Source organism: Camelus bactrianus, chromosome 9 (assembly GCF_048773025.1).
Source record: "Camelus bactrianus isolate YW-2024 breed Bactrian camel chromosome 9, ASM4877302v1, whole genome shotgun sequence".
Taxonomy (NCBI): domain Eukaryota; kingdom Metazoa; phylum Chordata; class Mammalia; order Artiodactyla; family Camelidae; genus Camelus; species Camelus bactrianus.
Genome location: NC_133547.1, coordinates 32,338,959 through 32,359,432, shown reverse-complemented (window position 1 = coordinate 32,359,432; position 20,474 = coordinate 32,338,959). Strand labels below are relative to the sequence as shown.

Sequence of the window (20,474 nt, the reverse complement as noted above, 5' to 3'; positions counted from 1 at the left end):
GAGTCACTTTACTTATTTCACTAGAGCTCGTGAATTCCTAATTCTCTTGCTTCTGAAAGAGGCTCCTCACACTCGCTTCCATTTGACTGGGGTATCATTTGGAAGGTCATTCACGTTTTTGTTCCAGAACCTCACTTCCTCCTGCAACGTGCCCTCCCTGACACTGTCTGTTTCTTCTGTATTCATCTTTGACTGTATCCTTCTCTTTGTATCTTTGCCTTTCATAGTCCATGGCCCACAGGTGTAATCATATCTGGTTTGTTAACTGCTTCACTCTTTTTACTTTTTAGAATTGTTCATTCCTCTTATGTCATATTCTCTCTTTAGTCCTATGATGTTGAAATCATTACTAACTTTCCTGTAATTTTTTCCAAATCACTTTACTAAATTCTAGGCAATATGACTGAGAATGGCCAGGGTTTCCTTCCTTTGCTTTTGCCGCCCAGATTTTAAAAATGGTACTTCTCCCCACGTTTCTGTCATGTTATGTAACAGTACCTCTTTGTTGGATGAAATGCAGTCTTGCTCCTTTTAATTCACGTAGATCAACAGAGAGTCAATAATTTATCTGATTCCCAATGTTTTTAAAAAAAGAATGACATTTTCAACAGAAATCTTAATGCCACTCATCAGAATCTTGCTTAGCTGGCAGTTTTATAATCATTATATCAATAAGATTAACCTTTAAAGCCACAGTAAGCTTGGGAGCTATCTTTACTGGGACCAGAGTGTTTTCAATATTCACAAAAACTTAAAAAATGTTCCAAAGCATGTGGTGCCCACTGAATAGAAAACAAACAGCACTTCCACTGGAATTTATTTTACCATCCCCAACATAACAAGGAATACATTTCCGAATGAAAACAACTATACTTGAATTTCTAGGACATTCAAGGCTTATCTTTACTTACTTTGTACAAGAACTGTTATGAAATGTATTTTTTAAATTTCTTTAATTTTTAAATGGTCCATGTGTAGCTGGACTTGGATTTTAGAAAAGCGTTAGGTGTGTTATTGATTTGGCTAGATGATGAACCCTCGTAATGACTTTTTTTTTTCATTTATATTACAGAAAACGTCCTGCTCTATAATTGTTTCTCTGCTTCCTACATTTCGATGTATATATATATATATATATATATACTTTTATTACTTAGGAATGATTGAACTCTTCTATTTAGTCAGTTCATTACCATTCAAGTAAAAAAAAAAAACCTAATTTAAATACTTTTCCATTAAAAAAAAACATCGTAAAGCTGTATTAATCAAGTGAAAAATACATATACTTATTATTCTTATTTTTCCTTAAGGGTAAGATTTAACTTTGAATTTGAATGCTGCTTAGTGCTTAGCACAAGGTTCTGATGTTAACAGAATCTTAAATAAATGATTTTACATGAGGCAATTGACATTCTTAAATAAGATTGACACCATTTGAAATGAAGTGACCTCTAACCAGTTATTTCTTGAAATTCTTACCAAGACAGATTTTAACTCTAATTTTCATAGTTATTTTTCATAGTATTATTTATGAGAGCAAAAATTTACATAAATGCTTAACTATTAATAATCTTCATTAAAAAAGGCATAGTAACATGAAGTAGTATAGAAGATTATATCATTATATGAAAAAGTATTTAAACAAATGAAAAATATAGAACTCAATATATACCCACAGTAATTATCATGACACAAATAAGTAACATATGTTTTTAGGTTGACATATTTGGAAAGAATCATGCAGGAATTTTAAAATATTTTGATCTGCATATGGCAAGTTCTTTTTCCATGATTGCATTTAAATATACTCCGCTCTAGGAGATAAGGTGAGGGGCATTCTTTATTTCTTCTTTATATGTCTGTGTACTTTGTTATTGTTTTTGGTGTGCATATATTAAATTTATAACCAGAAATTTAGGCTATGAAACAAAGACTTCCATACTAATAATTCTAAAATAATTCTAATTCTAATAATTATTTTAGAATTCTAATAATTCTAAAATAAACTATGCAAAGGAATAAATTATATTACTTCAAGTATTACATTCATTTAACCACAAATGGTTTTATTTGGCAAAAATTAACATCATGTGATCTTTTCATGATTATATTAAAATTAGACTTTCAAAGAGTCTATTCTTTCAGTCTGTAATACTTCCCAAGGACTACTTCCTTTCAGATCTCTTCAACATCATCATAACCATCATCATCATCATCATTCATGACAAAAACATACTCTTCTGTACCTACTAAAGAACAATTAGAAAACATCCCTGCACTTATCCAACATGTCATATTTTATGATTTTAGCATCCCTTCACATTTTAGCAAGAAATAATTTTCTTTGGTTATTTGGATACCAATATACTTCAAAATTGTTCAACTACAGTTTTGGTTTTATCGTTTTGTTATTCTTGTTTTTTCTTTTAAAAAAGACTCAAGTGTATTCTTAATTATCGGTCATTTAGAACAAAATGGGGAAGAATTTCATTTCACCTATTCAAAGGTTATTTGGAGATAACCTATCTTATATTTGGTGTCAGCTGTCTCCAAGTAAATTCACAGGTCTAAGTACAACATTTCAATATGACAAAAATTCGCTCTGATTCAGCCCTGTACCTCATATTAACAGCCTGATTTTCCTCTGTCATTTTGATATTTAAATTTTGAATTATAAACAAGCTGTGACCATTTCACTTCATAAAAGTCCAAAGGCAAATGTGTATACCCCATTTCTTCTATCACACTAGGAACAAACGCCTTTGGGGATTTCTTTTTGGAAATATTGATGAAAAAAAGAAGTATTTCCATAAGAATATGATTAAATCAAAGGGGGAATGGAACGATTCTGGAACATTCGTCTTCCTTGTATATGAGATATTCTGGAGTTAACAGGTAACAGCACACTGTTGCTGTTTCAGGCCACACAGTTTGTGTGTTAATTAGGAAGCCTTGATTATCTAAGGCTCCAACTTCCTGATTACGCTTGGACTGAGGCGCCAAATCAGTTAAAAATCATTCACTCGGAAAAAAAAAAAAACAACGAATAAATAACTAGAGCCGTAGGAGTCTTGCAAAGTAATAATAAAGAAAACCAATGATTCCTCCAAGTTTATATAAACAAGATGCAGTACACTTGATATAATTTTAGTAACATTTAGAAATATAATTCTCTTGGAGGAAAGAGTTAAACACATATTGATATAAACTGCTGTGAAGAAGAAAATTTGCAATATGGCACAGAGATGCTAACAAGTATTTCTAAGAAAATAATATTTTGTATAAGCTGATTTCAAGCTATGAGAATGACAACATATATGAGAGGTATAGTTGGAACCCAAACAGTTCAGTTGGAGTTCAGTGGAACTGCTATGAACATTTTCTCTTAAAAAATAAAAAATCCAAACTTAGAAAAGTTTTGCAGACTTTATTATCTAAAGGAAAACAGTAGGTGTATTTGTCATGTGGTTTTTATATCTTAATATACTTAGGTTTTATAATCACAATCACTTACAGTATATTGAATATTTCTAATTTTCAAGGCATTTTCTTATAAATTATTTCAATTGATTGTCACACACTCCTATAATGTCAGCGTGGACAGGTCCTACTGTAAAGGAGAGCTGAAGGTATTTCTGTGGATTTAAATAGTTAAGTGGTAATAAAGCCTATGGTGATAAATGTGCTTTATTCAACAGAAATACTTGAAATCATTTCAAAATATGAGATTCATGGGAAATTCCTTTTAGATACTTGAATCTACTGAAGGTTGTTCATGTGGAGTAAAAAACAGGAGAGAGAGAAAATGATCTTTCTAATCGTACCTGCTAGAAAGATAGTCACTCGAATCTGTCCACCGATCCACAGCCCACTGCCGTGAAACCTCTACGTCCGCTCGTGTCTCTGTCGCTACGTTTTCTGACTAGTCTCAGCACGTTTAGTTTCGTTCCACTCAGACCCACACACTGCACAAGCGATGTTTCCGAAAGGGAAGTCCAATAGATATTGCCCCTTCCCTGCTGAAAACTCTTCAATGGCATTTCCCATTTCCCTCAGAATGAAAAAAAGACCAAGCTTAAAAGGCCCTTTTCTGCCTAACAGGGTTCAGGACATATTCATGTAAAATATGGCACATTGGCAGATTAAGCTGAAGACGTCTGTGAACACGGCAGGGGCACAAAAGTCACTCTGACCTTCTTCCAACCCTTAACCTCTGAGGCAGGTCATAAAACCCTAATGCCCTGAGGAAAAGAGCATCTTCACCTCTGAAGGCAAAGGGACACAGAGAAGACTCCTAACACGAAGGCTCTGCTAAGTCTCCCCCAGTTTACTGCACTCACCTCACACTCCTTAATCTACCCTGTTTCTACAGGACAGCCCACGCTTCCTCAAACCTAGCAGAAAAGTAGCCAGATCTGGCTCTTCTGGTCTCCTCTTGCTTCTAAAGGCTGCTGGGCCACAAAGAACTTACATTAAATCCACTTGTATGCTTTTCTCCTGTTAATTTACCTTTGTCAGTTGAATTTTCAGACCCAGCCAGGCATTCTTGGAGGGCTCAGAAAAACTTTTTCCTCCTCTACAAGCTTTACTTTTCAACTCACCACTACCTGCACTCGACCATCCTCCAAAACAGAATTTCAGTTATTTGAACACATTCTCTCTCACGTTCAGGCTTTTGTGTACGTCTCTTCTCTGTCTGGAGCTGGCTTTCTCACAGCCTTGTCTGGCTTCCTCTTACTCATCATCCAGGTCTCAGCTTAAACATATCCTCTGAGAAATCTCCTTCATTCCTTCTTGATAAGGTGAGATGCCCCTGCAATGTGTCTCTATCCTGGAACTTACTAAACTGTATTATTACAATGTTTTGTTTTAACTGTTTCTCTCGCTGACTGTAACTGCCTGAGAAAGGGACTGTGTTTGACTTGCACACTGTGGTTTCTCCAGGGTCCGGCAGTGTGTAGTGGTAGTAGGATCTCAAGTAATTCTTGTTGAATGAAAATCTCAGTATCAGTTAGATAATCTTGCAAAATCTAAAATATTTCAGTTTAAAGTACTTTTAAACTGGCAAGCCCAACAGACTACAGAGTATATAGCATAAATTTCTTAACGTATCCATTTTTGTATAGTCATTAATTCAGACAGAGATAAGGTTAAACTTGTATGTTCAAAATACATTTCCTAGGAAAAGTTAGTTCAGAATATGCTGGATGAAGAAAGTGATAGTATAAAATTCATTTAAAATAATAACTACTTTGCAGAACAGTTAGTTGTGGGGAAAAAAAAACCCCAAAATTAAAATAATCATTTGAAAAGCAAAACGTTGACTAGGCTCTTTCCTGAACCAAAAAAACAAACAAGCACACAAACTGAACTAAAGTGAAATAAAAAAATAAAATAAATTTTAAAAAATGAAACAAAAGTGGGCAGGGTATATAGCTCAAGTGGTAGGGTGCAGGCTTAGCGTACACAAGGTCCTCGGTTCAATCCCCAGTACCTCCTCTAAAAATAAATAAGTAAAACCTAATTACCTCCCCCCCAAAACAAAACAAAACAAACTCTCCAAAACAAAAACAAAAACAAAAAACCCAAAACAAAACAAACAAAAACCAAAAACCAAGCAGCACGCTCCCTTTTTGACTTTTTGAACGGCTCCAAAAGGCAACGTGGCATGGCAGGGACACAAAGTATGGGGACTGAACTAATTTTCTACCCATTCAAACCTCTGTTCCTTTCCTCACTTCGCAAACCCTTCATTGTATAAGACAAGGAGACGAAAAGGAAGTAAGATCGGAGAATCATTAGGAAGCATGATCAAGTGCATCTGAAGAATTCAAACCCTTCCCAAACAAGAAACTGAGGGGAAAACAAACAAAACGGATTGCAGCACAACGCCCTCTCCCGGCAGCTCAGCTCGCACCCGGCGCTCGGGCCTGCGGTGTGGACCGCCCCACCCCCCACCCCCGCCTCCCCGGAGACACGTGTGTCAGCGGGCGGGGCTCGCGTGACTCTATTCACTGGCGGCTCCCCTGGCAGGGAGCCACCGAAGAGGCTTCTGAACGTGACACTTGGCTCCTTAACAGGCTCTTGCAACACGAGACAGGAAGTAAGAGAGAGGTTAACTTTCTAAAAACGACGCCATCACACACGTGGCCCATTACCTGTTCATAATAGCGGATGCTCTCCTCAGCCATATCTGTGAATGCTGACTTGAGGTCATTCTCCATGTTTTGTTTCCATCTTTCCCAGTCTGCTTTCAGGGCATTGTTGGCACACTCCACTTTATCTTCCAGCTTCCCAATCTCTTCTGTGAGCTGAATTAGATCACAAAGAGAGGTCAGCTGACCTACTATCCTCCCACTAAGTGAATTCTTCAAATCTAAGCTGAATATTGTAAAAAAAAAAAAAAAAAAAAAAACCCAGATGTTTTTGAAAAGTCACCAGGATTTACCATGAGTACTAACTAGTTTAAGTAAAAAGGACAGGGGCTGCAGTCGGAGATCTAAGTCTGCCACCAACTAGCGCTTGACTTTGCCTAAATCTCTGAAACCGTGGGCTTCAGTTTCACTATTGATAAAACACAGGAAATTGAACTCCAAGTTATCTCAAAACTCCTTTGCAATGACTCTCTCACTATCCCTGTTCGTGGTGAAAGTATTTATGTTAAAAGACATGATTTCACACCTTCAAGCTTTCCCTTCCTGGTCCTCGTTTTTCAACCATTTTCAGCAGAACACTCAATTAACCGACATGCTATAACATCTGTACAGATGACGTAGTCCAACGTGGAGGCCCAGGGGATTAACCTGCCACATCCCACTCAGCTGATAACAGAGGCAGGCTCATATCTCAAGACACCTGACACCTCGTCCACGCTCCACTAGACAGTCGCCCTCCTCCAACTCACCCACCGACCTTTGGGCGTGGAACCCAGCAACTTACTGGTTTACATTTGGCATGTTTACATACATATTTATGTATCCATACATATTTTATACACACGTATTTATTCATATACTCAGTATATATTTATTAACTGCCTTCTCTGGACCAGCCATTCTTCTAGGACTTGGGAGATTCAATAGGAAAGACAACAGACAAAAATCCCAATTTCACCAGAGCTTCTACTCTGCTGGGGAAAAACAAACGGAAAGCAAGGTAAATGAGAGATGAACTATGAGTTGATAATAAGTGCCAAAAAGAAAAAGGAAGCAGAAAGGTAGAAAAGGAATGGAAGGATGCAATTTTAGATAAGATGACTGGGGAAAGTCTAAACAGGGAAGTGTCATTTGAAAGCAATTCTGAGGTTGACGTCAGAGTGAACCACGGGGTTCTCAGTAGGAGAAGCACTCCTGGCAGAGGAGACAGCAAGGACAATGGTCCAGCAGTGGAAGCGTGCCTGGACAGTCCTAGAAGAACAAGGAGACAGGCATGGCTGCAGCGGGAGGCACAGTGAAGAAAGAGAGAAGGTCCCTAGGCAATGAGGTCAGAGAAGCAGTGGGTAACCAGATCTTCTTGGGCCACGCCGTCCGTAGTAAAGTTCTGAGATTTCATTGAGATCCAAAGCCAGGACGATTTGAGCAGAAATGACTCTCATGTTTTAAAAGGAGCGTTACAAATCGCCACTGTTGCTTGGCTTAGAGTATCTGAAGAGGCTGTCATTTAAGAAAGTCCTCGTTACAGAGATGATAAAGTGTGAAAATGAGTATATCAGCATCAAAAAAAGATGTTATTTTGCTTCCAGTGCTTGCTTGAAATATTACTCCTTTTTATTTTGCTATAAAATTTCACTTCTGACTCTATTTCTTTGCAGCCATATTTGCTCTTACTTCCCTAAGAATAGACATTTGGTACGATATAAATCTTCTGTTACCCATGGGAGAGCTGCGTCAGTAGTAAAGCTGATTTTCATGTTTTGTGTGTGGGGCGGGAGGATGTGTTTAATTTTTTTAACTTAACTTTTTAAAAACTTTTCTTTAACTTTGTTCTGTTTGTAAACTATCTCAGGGAGGATATTTATTACTTTATGGGTGTGTGTGACTCTTTGGGGTAATTACTTTGCTGATCTTAGAATTTGTCTAAAAGGATGTTAATGGGATGTCTAACCATGGACTGTGGATGCTGAGGGGTGAGCAACGGCAAAACTGCTGACAGGCCGAACTCAAAGAGGATCTGGAAAAAGCTTAGGGGTCAGTGAGAGAACCTCACTCCTCTGGACTGTTGGATGGAATCCTGCCATTATATAGCCAGATTGAGATTCTTAGCAAAATGTCTTTTTTACATCTAGGATGAAGAGGTACCTTCACCAACTGTAATGCACTGTTAACTCTCCTCTGCTTGGGGTTTGTAGCCTAAAATTACTACACACTGGAGTAGGATTACTGGCAGAGGGCTTTACTGAAAGTGGATTTAGGAAACACAGAGTCAAAATCACATTTTCTATCTTCCTTCCCTTCCTGATGAAACTTAAACTGGTCCTGCTGCCAGAAGGGATTTACAACAAAGTTTTCCCTTTGTCAGTCTGCAGCTCCCCCTCGTTAAAGCCCTTATTGGTGGTAGTCAGGCTGGTCGGTGCTTCTGCTCTGGCCAAGAGCGACTGCATTGCTGAAGAAGTCCCGTCCTGTTCTCTGACTTCATTCTCACCTACAGAAAGGTTTGTAGCCTTATCAGCACAGCACTGGGATGAGGAAGACGAACGACAGGTTAGACTGACCTCAGACCCCCCTTTTGTCTTTTACAAGCTATGACACATTGGGAAAGGCTACCTTGTGAAGCCCTAGTTTCTTCATCTGTAAAACGAATATAAAAATAACAAATCTATCTCATAGGGATTTTTATGAAAATTGCCTGAGATTATGAACACCCATTGATTTGCATAGCGCCTGACAACATGCTTGCTAAATGCTATCTATTACCACCACCACCAGGGTCGTCACCGTCAGGGTCTAGGTCTTCAGTTAATTTCTGGTGCTATTTCTTGACTTACTGTCACCAGTACAGAAGATGACACACATGTTCCAAATACATACAATCAATTCTTGTCATTTTTCTGTGGCTATGTATATATTAATTTTTCTTTCTTTGATGATTTCATCATTATTTTAGAAAAAGATCAAAAGAGACCTTACGTATTTCCTCACACTGAATCATCTTCCCATAATTTTAATTCAAAGAAACTCAAGTTGAGAATAAGCACAAAACACTTAATTCAAATTAAGAATGATCTGGACTATATCTTTCCTACCAATTATAAAGGCAAATCATTAGATTTCCCTTCCCTCAGTTGACTTTGATTTTAGCAAGTTCTTTGGTACAAGGAACCATGCATTTTAGATGGTGCCGTCCAGGCTCCGAACACAAACACTCAACAAAATTTAACTAAAATGGGAGAGTAACCGCGGCAGGTCAAAGCAGCCCCCCAGGGCTTCAGCACCCCTCTAACAACACAGCGGTTTTCAATAACTCTAAAAGTCAGAAATTCAATTCATAGTTTCTATTGCGAAGCAGCACAGAAAAGACTGTTTAAAAGGCCTAAAGCTTGAAAAATTCTTCTCACAAATACCAGAAGCAATTTGGCCCTCTGTTGGTGGAAACACCAAAGAAGCAAGCAGACTCTTAAGCCAGGAAAATGTTGTAATATCAGAATAAGTAATAAAAGGTTGTCATATAGCGAGAAATCAAGATTTACATTTAACTGCAAGGCTAATGGGTGACCTCTAGCTTCAGTTACATTCAGCTAGAAATTAGCCACACAATCAAATGAAAATCATTAATATTAACAGTCTGGTAAACAAAACAATATCCTTCCTCAGTAGTGAGTACCTGCTCTGACACCAGGAACAGCGGCGTGTTAATGACCATTTATTGTATTGCTGCCAGGGGCGCTGCATTAAGCTCTGTACTTTACATACATTATTTCATTTAATCTGCATAATAATGCTGCAAATTTGGGAATACTCTCTTCCCTTCACAAGCTGGGAAACTGGGGAAAAGAAGTGAAAGAGATCACATAGCATTTTGTGGCACCTTGGAGATTCAAACCAAGATCCACCTGAGTCAAAGCACAGGCTCTTTCCACACTGACTGAAGAGCCCCAAGCTAGCGTGTCTGTGGCTTTTAAGGTTAAACTGATTCAGCTCTTACCTCAAGGAGTTTGTTATCTATTGGAAGACAGATATGCAGAAATAAAACAAAAGCCAAAGGCTAGAATACAAAGCAGAATGTGATACATATCATAATGGAGGGGGAAAAAATTCAAGCAGTAGGTAGAAAGATACAGAATGGAGGATTAATTCTAACTGGGGGAGGGGACATTCTGACCGCCTGTTTGCTAAGCAGTGACTGGGGGAAGGAGACACCTGGATGAGGGTATGGCGTAAATGAAACGGCAGAGGTGTTATGTTACAGAGGAAGAATGGCCAAGAGGTAGGTTTGGAGGCTTGAGGTGGGCAAGGAGAAAACACAGGAAATGCAGCTGGAGAGGCTGATAGAAGACTGGCCACTAGAGGGTGTAAACAATATTGAGCAAAAAATGGATTCTGAGGAAATGGTAAGTTACCAAAAGTTTTTGACCAGGGCTGAGGTTCATTTCACATAGATTCCTGAGTCAGAGATATGCAGAGATGCTTAAAGCAGGATGGAAGGAGGAGGGAAAGAAAGGAAACCAGTTAAGCTGCATGGGGACTACGGAGACAGCAGTAAAAATGACAGGGAGGATCCGGTTCCTTCCCACTCACTCATCCAGCGCATCCACCCAGCACCCATCTAGTCTGTGTTCGGAACAATGATGGAGGGAGGAAAAACAGAACTTGCCAGACCTTGCCCTCAAGGACTCATGCCTAGGGGGAGAAATTAAAAAACAAAACAAAACAAAACAAAAACTGGGTAAAGAAAATGTGAAAAACATTTCATGTAAAGCAAACAGGGTGTACAGTCCTAGAAGCATGTTTACTTTGAAGTTTCTAAAAATTGCAGGTGGTTTTCAAGGTTGGGACCTAGAGTACGAGTAGGGGAAAAGCAAAAAAACAAGAGAGGCAGGCTGCTGCCAAGTACTACAGGGACTTCCCTGGGGTGCCTGGACCTTAACAGAGAACAAGTGGAATCACTGAAGGAGTTTAGGGAAGAGGACCAGGGGGGCAGCGGTAACAAGCAGATTCCAGATGCTGGGATGAAGAGGAGAAAGAAAGAGACTAAAACGCTGGCAGGCAGAATCACTAGCAGTTGACTCTGTGTGGGCACTGGGAGAAAACATAGAATTATCTGATCTTTGTAACTGTCTGGGATGACCTGGAAGAACTGGGGGGTAAGGTGGTGAGACAGGAAATGGAGGCCTGAAGGCAACAGCAACAGTCCTGCAGAGTGAGGTACTCATCAGAGGACTTTGGGAGGTCAGCCTTGTGACATGTCTCACTAAAAATTCTTACTATAATTTTTACAGAGTGAGAAAAAAAAAAAGTAAAAAAAAGTCCTGCTCCCTGAGAAGGTGACGCCAAGCAGGGCCCTGTGGAGTCCTCCTTGATACAAATCTTTCTGTGTCCCCTGTTTCTGGTTTGTAGGAAATGGGCTTCAGTCAGCCTCTTTGCCCTTTCCGGAGGGCAGATTCAAACAGTTGCTAATCTGGGAATGCAGAAGCCAGGGAGGAGCAGCCCAGAAATAAGAGTGCAGCCCTGGGGCAGGGGCCTGGTTCCTCCTTAAGGAATAGACAGAGAAATACTTTTAAGGTCTTCTGCAGGAACTAAGCTCCCCCACCCCCACCCACAAGCCAAGGCAGCAATATAATAAATGGTCCAAGTTTTCAGTACTGTTAACAAAGTAGACTCTGCACATGATGAACGCAGACCCCTGTCGGTACACTTTCAACGTTCTTCAGGCAATTCTCTGTTATGATTTTCTTTTCCTGAATTGTTTGGAAAACTCAATCTAAGTTTTACTTTGTTTTGTTTTAACATTTCCTGCCCCTCAAATTTTAACTTTAATTTGTGCTCCTTAAGCCTCCATTCTCCTCCAAAATACAGTTTCTTATTACCTTCATAAGATGGAAGAACATATCAACTGAGGCTAAAAGTAAACATTCACTCAACAAATCTTTATTTTAAAGTGCTCTCTATGTGCCAGGCATTGGCCCAGGCCCATGACCAAGGCCACAGGGTGACTATAAGAGAGATGGTCCTTGTTGCTGGGAGCTTACAACCTAGTAGGGGTTTCAGATCCACACCGCACTGTCCCTCTATTGTCACCTTACCAGTCGCCTTAAGAGTATCAGTGAGTTTGCTCTCTTTTCATAAAATAAGGAAGTACCTTCTAAATGAAATTTTAGGAAATCCAGAACATCTAGATTCAAAAATTTCCCTAAAAAAGGAAATGTGCCTTTATACCCAATAAATATCCTTACTGCACTAAATATTGACTTGATGAAGTTAAGCTAAGCATTGATACAGATTAAGTTAACAGTCACATTGTAATCCACTCAGGGGGCAATATCCGCATTCCCAGGACATTTCTACATGTCCAGTGCTCTGCTGCACGAGACAGGTGCTACGCGGGAAGGTGCGGCACCTGCTGCAGTGACACGTTCCCTGCCTCCCAAAGCCAAGATGCTCTTGGCTCTAGAGCAAGACGCAGATTCCACAGACACTGTTCACTGACATGGCTCCGCTCTGAAGAAGTACCATTTCCTCTTTCTCAGTTGCCTCAGGGTAACAGTAAGCTGTTCGGGGCTTCTCCTCACCTTTCCCCCTGAATTTTAAAAATTTCATAATCACACACATTTATCGGTCAGTAATCTGGAGCCTGGGCTCTGAGATGCATGGGTCGGAATCCTGACTGTGACTTTAGCTGAGTTCAGTTCCTTGATAGGCTGCAGCTTCCTGATCTGGAAAATGAGGAGAAAGAAAGTACATGCTTCACGGGATTGTTCTGAATCCTGTGTTAGCCAAGTGCCGGGACCTGAGCATTTAAGACATGACAGGGCTGGAGGGCACCCGAAGTGATGACGGAAGGGTTACTGTTAGGGTCGCAGGAACGGTCTGATCCGTCTCCCCGCTCACTTGTACTGCGCTGGGGAATCCTTACTGAGGCCCTGCCTATAAAAGGAACGTTAGCCACAGGGGAAACAAAGGGACATTAACAGCTCAGAAGGCTGCCTCAAAGCCCCAGAACGCCTGAGAGTGCTGGGAGCTGGAATGGACAACGCAGCCAGGCCAAAAAGTCTACATACGGCCGTTCCATCAGGCCTTCCTTCAAATCAAATGGACGAGGCCGGGAAGCCCAGAAATGTCCTCCATTCTGAGGCACTGGACTGTCACATCACATCACTAAATTACTCCACCCTAACCCAAGAAATATTGGTACCTTGCTCATTAAGGGATGAAAACTCCTAAGACAAAAAAATGCAGACGGACCTTTTCCCCGACTCTGGAGGTTCTTTAAAGTACACTTCCTAGGGACTGAAAACCCATCCAGTAACTCAAGAAAATCCCCTAGACTTCTGAACATTCTCTTAGGCCTTTAGTTTTTCTCATTTACCAGACATTCGTTTTCAGAAAATATATCAGTTCATTCAAGGACTGTTTGTTGAGCACTTACTATGTGCCAAGAGCACCGGGCGAGGCACGGTGCCCCGTGTGAAACAGTCTCCTTCTTTTCTCGCTCAGTCTTGGGCACACTGATGTCATAGGAGTAAATCTTTACTTAACGTCAGAAAGGCCTCCCAGTTCCACTACAGTTTCATCACGAGACCAGGACGGAATGCCATACTGTGTGTTTCTCAAATTGGGTTCCTATATCCACATCAACACTCAGGGCTAACCTAGAGGGCTGTCAATGTCATGAGTAAACACAGCAAAGTATCATGCATATTTTATGCAGATCAGAGAAGAATATTTTTAAATTAACATAAACATAAATACAGGATGGAATAGTGATATTCATATGAAATTTTAACACAGGAGACCTTAAAGAAATTTTGAGCTTGCACTGGCCCCTGGTGGGTCTCTCAGACTACTGGAGTAACATTACAACTTTCCTTTACCAAAGAAAGTAAACTCTTTTGATAAACACGTTTGACCTATGCACCACATTAAAATATGCATTAGAAGTAAATCTGCTTGACTGCTGAACTACATATTTAATAAAGAATTAATACACTCTGGCATGATAATTCTAGGGGAGTTAATGGCCATGATTACCAACAGCTTTATCAAAGTATCACTTATAAAAATTACAGACTGAGAAAGCAGTTTCCCAACAGTCTATTTCTCCAGAAATAGCTGCCAGGATGACAGAAGAAAATACAGGTCACGCTTTTTTCTTTTTTTCAATTTTATCTATCACTGCTAAACAGCGGTCCAGGGAAAATTTCACTTACCTAAGAAAGACCCAGCCTCGCTGACTATAAATCATCCACCCTTCATCACTTATTCCTGACATTATAATCTCTAACAAGCACCCTCTTCCTCACCCTGTGACCGTCTCTATTTACAAGTACAGCAGAAAGCTCATGTGGGTAGCACGATTAAAATTTAGAGTCTCTCCAATATCATGATTGAGCTCCAAACATCTGAACAACTTACAAGGGGGTCTGCGCCTAACACATTATTGGAAGAGTTCTTTTCTTAATGAATAATGGCGATCTCACACAAATTAGTCTAGTGGGTAGAAATTTATGAGGGTAGCATGACCTTGATACAAAAACTGACACTTCTGGCACAAGCAATGGTACTTACAAAACAGAATCTCCCCTACCCCCAGCTTTATTGAGGTATAACTGACAAATAAAACTGTATGTTTGAAATGTACAACGTGATGACAAATCATTCTTACTCAGAAATGTAAGCACAAAAATCCTAAAAGTTGAGCTAGCCAAATCCAGCAAGGGCCAAATTGAATTCATCCCAGGGATCCAAGATGGTTAAACTGAGAAAATGTCTTAGTGTAAATCACCACATTAGGTAAATAATGGAGAAAAATCACACAATTACATGAGTAGGTACAGGAAACCACTCAATAAATTTCAACACCCACTTATGAATCAACCTCTCATCACATAGAAGTAAACAAAAACTACCTGAACCTGATTTAAAAAATACATTTAAAAGAGTATAGCAAACATCATTACTAAAATAAATAAATAAATAAATAAATCCTAAAAGCATTTACTTTAGAATCAGAGATAATACAAGGATGTCCTGTCAGTAATAAGATTATAAATGCACTTTTTAGCCAGCTCAATAAGAAATGAAAAAGTAAATATAAGGTATAATGACCAAATAAATGAGACAAAACTATCAATATGAACCCATAAGATTTTCTACATAGAAGATCCCAAAGAGTGTACAAAGAAATTATTAAAACAAAAAATAATTTAGAAAATTGTTGAATATAAGATAAATATGCAAAAGTGAACTGCATTTCTCTACCTTGGCCAAAAACGTTAGAAAATAACAAAATTTAAAACATATAATTCATGATAAATCCAAACAAAAAATAAGGTACTAATGAATAAATTTATGAAAAGATGTAAAAGATCTTTTAGGAAAAAACATTTTTAAACTGAATTGAGCAATATCAAGACAAACAAATGGTGAGGTTTCTAAAATTTATTCTATTTTATTTAAATCTTCTAGCTAGTTCTCTTTTAATTTCAGTTTAAATACCAGTTTCTCAGATAGTCCTTCTCAGAACAGCATTTGTGTACAAAGCAGGTATTTTTTTGCTAATCTCTCTCAGTCCACTGTTCATCTCCTTAATAGTCACTAGAACTAACAATTATTTTATGTATGTTTATTTGCTTTCCTGTTAGAATGGAAGTTCTAACATAAGGGGCCACGGGTCTATCTTTTGACCATTTTATTCTCAAGTACTTACTTACACGATGTAGGAATTTGATAAATATTTGATAAAATAATCCTACTGCTTTTCCAAGGATTATTTTATTACATTTTGAAATACCACAGAAACTTACAAGGTGTCTGTACCTGACCCTAAAGGCAACTATCACAAAAATTTTTGAGCAAAAGAGTACAATTTGAGGATAATAGCTATTCTTACTTTAAAATATCTTTATTGTTTTCTTTTTAAAATGGCTTCTCTATTATTTCCTTTTATGGAAAAAAATAACCGTCCAATCTATTTATTCAAATGCTAAAAATTTCTCTTCATAATCAGAAAAGCTGGGAAATTATCATTTCGAAAAGTTCTTGAAAATAATGTACCTAAATAAAAAGATTTAGATTGCCACTCCATCAGAAGATAATAGAAAATTCAAAAATTCAATTTTAATCTGACAGCTACCTCTTCTTAACAAGTATTAATTAAATTGCAGGGGAGAGATAAGAGGGCTCTTAACAATAAAACTGTATTATTTTCTGATTCATGAGAGAGGTAGGATGTGTCTGAAAAATTAGATGCTTGATTGTACCATGCTGCTCAGGCATACATGTGATTACTAAGTAATGCTTTTTTTTAAATATACTTTACAATACACACTTTTCTTAAAAAGTAGAAACCTCTCTTCCTGAACTCCGCTGCAATTTTGTTATCCAAATGTAACTTGTTCAGTAACACACAATGCACTTTCTCAAAATGACAAATTAAGTCATAAAACACCCCAAATGTAGCTGACGCATCGCTTTCCAAGTCAGCACCTCCAACACCGTTAACATTCTTCAAAATAAGAAATAATCATAATTTCCTGTGACATTGGAGGCAACACACACACACACACACACATACATATACATACATCTTTGGAGGGATTTTAAAAAGCACTAAGCTTTTAAATTCCGCTTTTGATTTTAGTAGAAGATAATTGTTATTTGCCATCAAATTTTTACACCTCTTGAAGCTTCAAACCTGTCTGAGGGGAAAAAAAAAAGTATTTATAAGGCACCAGGGAATACAGTGCCAGGTCACAGTCCTGGCTCTGCTGTTCAGCTAACTGCATAGCTGTGAAGGAATCACTTAACCTTTCACATCAAAATCCCCACTGTCACCACCTTAGTTTATGCTGTCATCGTCTCCTTTCCACTGCACTGGACTCAACCGGTCTTTTTATTTCCCACGCAGGAAACAGAGTGAGCAGCACTTGGAAGCAACTGTCAGTTCTTCCTTTTCTCTTCCTGTTGTTCCATCCTAAAGCTTACTTGGTAATGCAGAGCAACGCTGGCGTCCACGTCATGGTGGCCCCGAGCAGGATGTCAAAGCATTAGCAAGATGATGAGGTGCTCCCTGCGAAGAGCGGTCTGGAGTGGGAAGTAACAGCTCAAGCAGGGTGAGAAGGGTGCGAGCTGTGTGCGGGCAGCATTGGGGAGCAGAGGCTAGCGAGGAAAAACAGAATGCCAGAGCAGGAGAGAGGATGCTCTTGCCTGGGTGTGGTCCAGGGCAGGCGTGGAAACCTGAGGGGAGTGCGGAGTACCACGGCTTGGGAAAGAAGATGACGTGAACTGTGCAAGACTGGTTACAAACTGGGGACTGATCAAAGAAGTAGATATGTGAAGGAGAATGGGAGCCTGGTTCTCATTTTCAGAAAGGGAACTATATATGGAAAGAGAGCAAACTAGAATCAACCTTTATGATACTGGATTCAAACTGGAGGCAACGGTATGAAATCACTGTTTTTAATATATATAAACAGACAAGACAATATAGATATTAAAATGTGTGTGTGATTATAAATAAACCTATCTATGTCCAATCAGGCCTTGGAATAATGATACCTAAATAGCAATGAATATATTTAATGTCAAGATACTATATTCTGAGTATAATTTTTTCTACTAAACCTAACCAAGGCTTGTTAGAGAAATGGCTGATTTCAGGACTGGGGCAAGAAAAATACAAGAAGAGCCTAGAATGGCTTGTTGTACCAGAAAGAAGCACAGAATGATGGGAATATGTCAAAGGAGGAGGGGGGAGCAGCTGGAAGATCATCCTACTAGTCAACTTGGAGGCAATTTTCATATCAAAATGCATAGTGACAGTAATGCACAAAACCCCAATGACTAAGGTAGAAAAATCACAAATACACAAACATACACACACAATCCATTTAAAGTTTAAAGTATGGTAAGGAATGGTATAATTACACAGTCTCAGAGTAGCTCTCCACAAAATGTTTATTAATTACAAAGGGAAAGGAGTGATTTTACAGTGAAGCTGGGCAGACATCACCTTAAGCAAGTGCTCAAAGAGTCTGTCATTATTGGGACAAATAAAATCACATGCTACCTGACAGGTAGACCACAGCATCACTTGGGTACTATTCCTGCCAAAGGCTGACACTTTAAATCTAATCATAAGGAAACATCAAACAGGTTAATAACATCGGAGGTACTCTACACAATAACTGGCCTGCAGTCTTCAGTGTGATGGTCCTGAAAGTTAAGAAAAGCTGAAAGAACCATTCTTGACTGAAGGCGACATCTGACTAAATGCTAACAAGAACATAACAGAACACTGGCAAAATCATCCAAGTGTCTGAGTGTTAGATAACAGTATTGTTTCAATGATAATTTATTGATATTGATAGTTGTATTATGGTTACGTTGGAGAATGTCCTCGTTTGTAAGAAACACACACCATTAAGGGGTCATGAGCATAAGGTTTGCAATTTACTTTCCAATGGTTCAAGGGGAAAAAAAAGATCTTTGAGCTGTATTTGCAAGTTTTCTATAGGTTTGACACTTTCAAGATTAAAAAAAAAATTAAAGCACGTAACATATCAAATCATAATTCTTCAGTGGCTCCCACGACAACCAGAATGAAACCCACAGCCCACGTGTTCTCATCCTGCCTGCTCAGGCCTCAGGCCCAGCTACTACCCCTTCGCTCTCTATATCCCAGCTACACCAGTTACAGCTAAGTGCCTGGAGCACGCGAAGCTAATTCCCATTTCAGAGCTGTATGTGGATTCCTCCGAGAACACGGGCGCCCAGATCGTGGGACGACTGCCGCTTCTCAGCACGCCGCTCTCCTCTCAGTGTCACCTCCTCAGAGAGGCCTTCTCTTCCCCTTCTGGTGTTCCCTCTCACGTGACCTTCTTTTATTTTCCTCAGACCACTGACAACTCTCTAAAGTTACCAGTATTTATTATTTGTTCCTTCATTTTGAGTACCCTTCCCCCCTCAACTAGACCACAGTTTCCTTGGGGACAGGGGCTTTGTCAGTCTCGGTCACTGCAGTTTGCCCACCACGAAGTGCTCAGACAGGGAAGTAACTCATAACTCTTGGCTGATTGACACTGTAGGCCTCAATTTTCTCTTCTACAAAAATGGGAATTATGCCTACCAAACAGTATTATTAATTGGGTAGTATGTGCAAATTATCAGCACAGTGCTTGGCATACAATAGGTGCAAAATAGATGCTAAATACACTTCAGAAAGGAAAGCACTAGTTTGGGTCTAGAACCTCTTTGAAAGTTGAATGGTGCTTTGACTGGGGCACTTCCCCCTAAATTTACTCCCTATTGACCAAGATTTAGCAGAGAGAGAAAGTTTACTCTCCAAAGTCTAGAAATAGAATAAGTCAAAATACACTTAGTTTAGACATATGCCACTGTGCTAGAAGAAAAACTACCGATCCCATTCTTTGCAGAAACATAAATGTTTTGCTCTTTTCAGAAGCACTATTTAAACGATCCCTACTTCAAATAACGTTTTATGGTAACATTGCATATTTCCTAGTACATTACTCTTTTAAACTTTCTTCTTCTAACTTACCAAAATTTTTACTGACACAAGCTCCAGATTTATCAACTTTAATTCATCTTCAAAAAAAAAACATTTCTTCAAAGCAAGCATTACTTCTGCATGTTCGTGGATAAAGAATACTAAATGTCTGATTAAGGTCACAAGTTAAGTAAAAGTGAACCAAAGCCGTCTCTGGGCTTCAGGCTCCCAGCGTGTCCCTGCTCTGAGCATAATCAAATATTTACGGAGTGCCCAGGCGGGGCCGGGAGTGAAACAGAGATGGAAGACAGACCCTTGGGACACATTTCTTATTAACAAAATACCTAAATTAAAAGGAAATTGAATCTATTTTGAGTTTCTATATGGGGCAGCTGTTTAAACCATTATATCTACGGTAGGCAGAACTCCACGAACCAAACCCCAAATCCACAAGGACACACTATAAGTAGACTTTCTTAAATCCTGAGAAGAGATGACTGGAATTTTAAACTACCCCTTTCACTTATCCATCTGTTACTTTTTCTGTTGCAGTTAAGACGGTGTGGGGGGAGGAAAAAAGTGCTCCTAGAGAAAGACACAGAGCTTACAATCTTTCTTTAGAAACTCATCTACAACAATGTTACACTGCCTCTCTTTTTCTACAGTCTCATTGTCTCTTCCCCGCTTCCACCCTCACCCACCACAAACGTACACAGGCCTTATTCATCAGGACTGTAAGTTTATGTGTTCTTTTTTTTTTTCAAATCAGTAAATCTTAATATGCAATAACCTCCCTAGGCAAATGTCATGGG

At 39.0% G+C, this 20,474-nt stretch overlaps 1 protein-coding gene across 2 annotated transcripts in view; it reads right to left on the bottom strand.

Annotated features, from left to right (window-relative positions):
* Positions 1-20,474, bottom strand: part of SNX7 (sorting nexin 7) — an 87,618-nt gene that overhangs the window by 18,479 nt on the left and 48,665 nt on the right. For both annotated transcript variants that reach the window (XM_074370018.1, XM_074370019.1), the window contains exon 8: positions 6,159-6,311. In XM_074370018.1, coding sequence (XP_074226119.1) covers positions 6,159-6,311 — 153 coding nt within the window. The remainder of the gene's footprint in view (positions 1-6,158; positions 6,312-20,474) is intronic.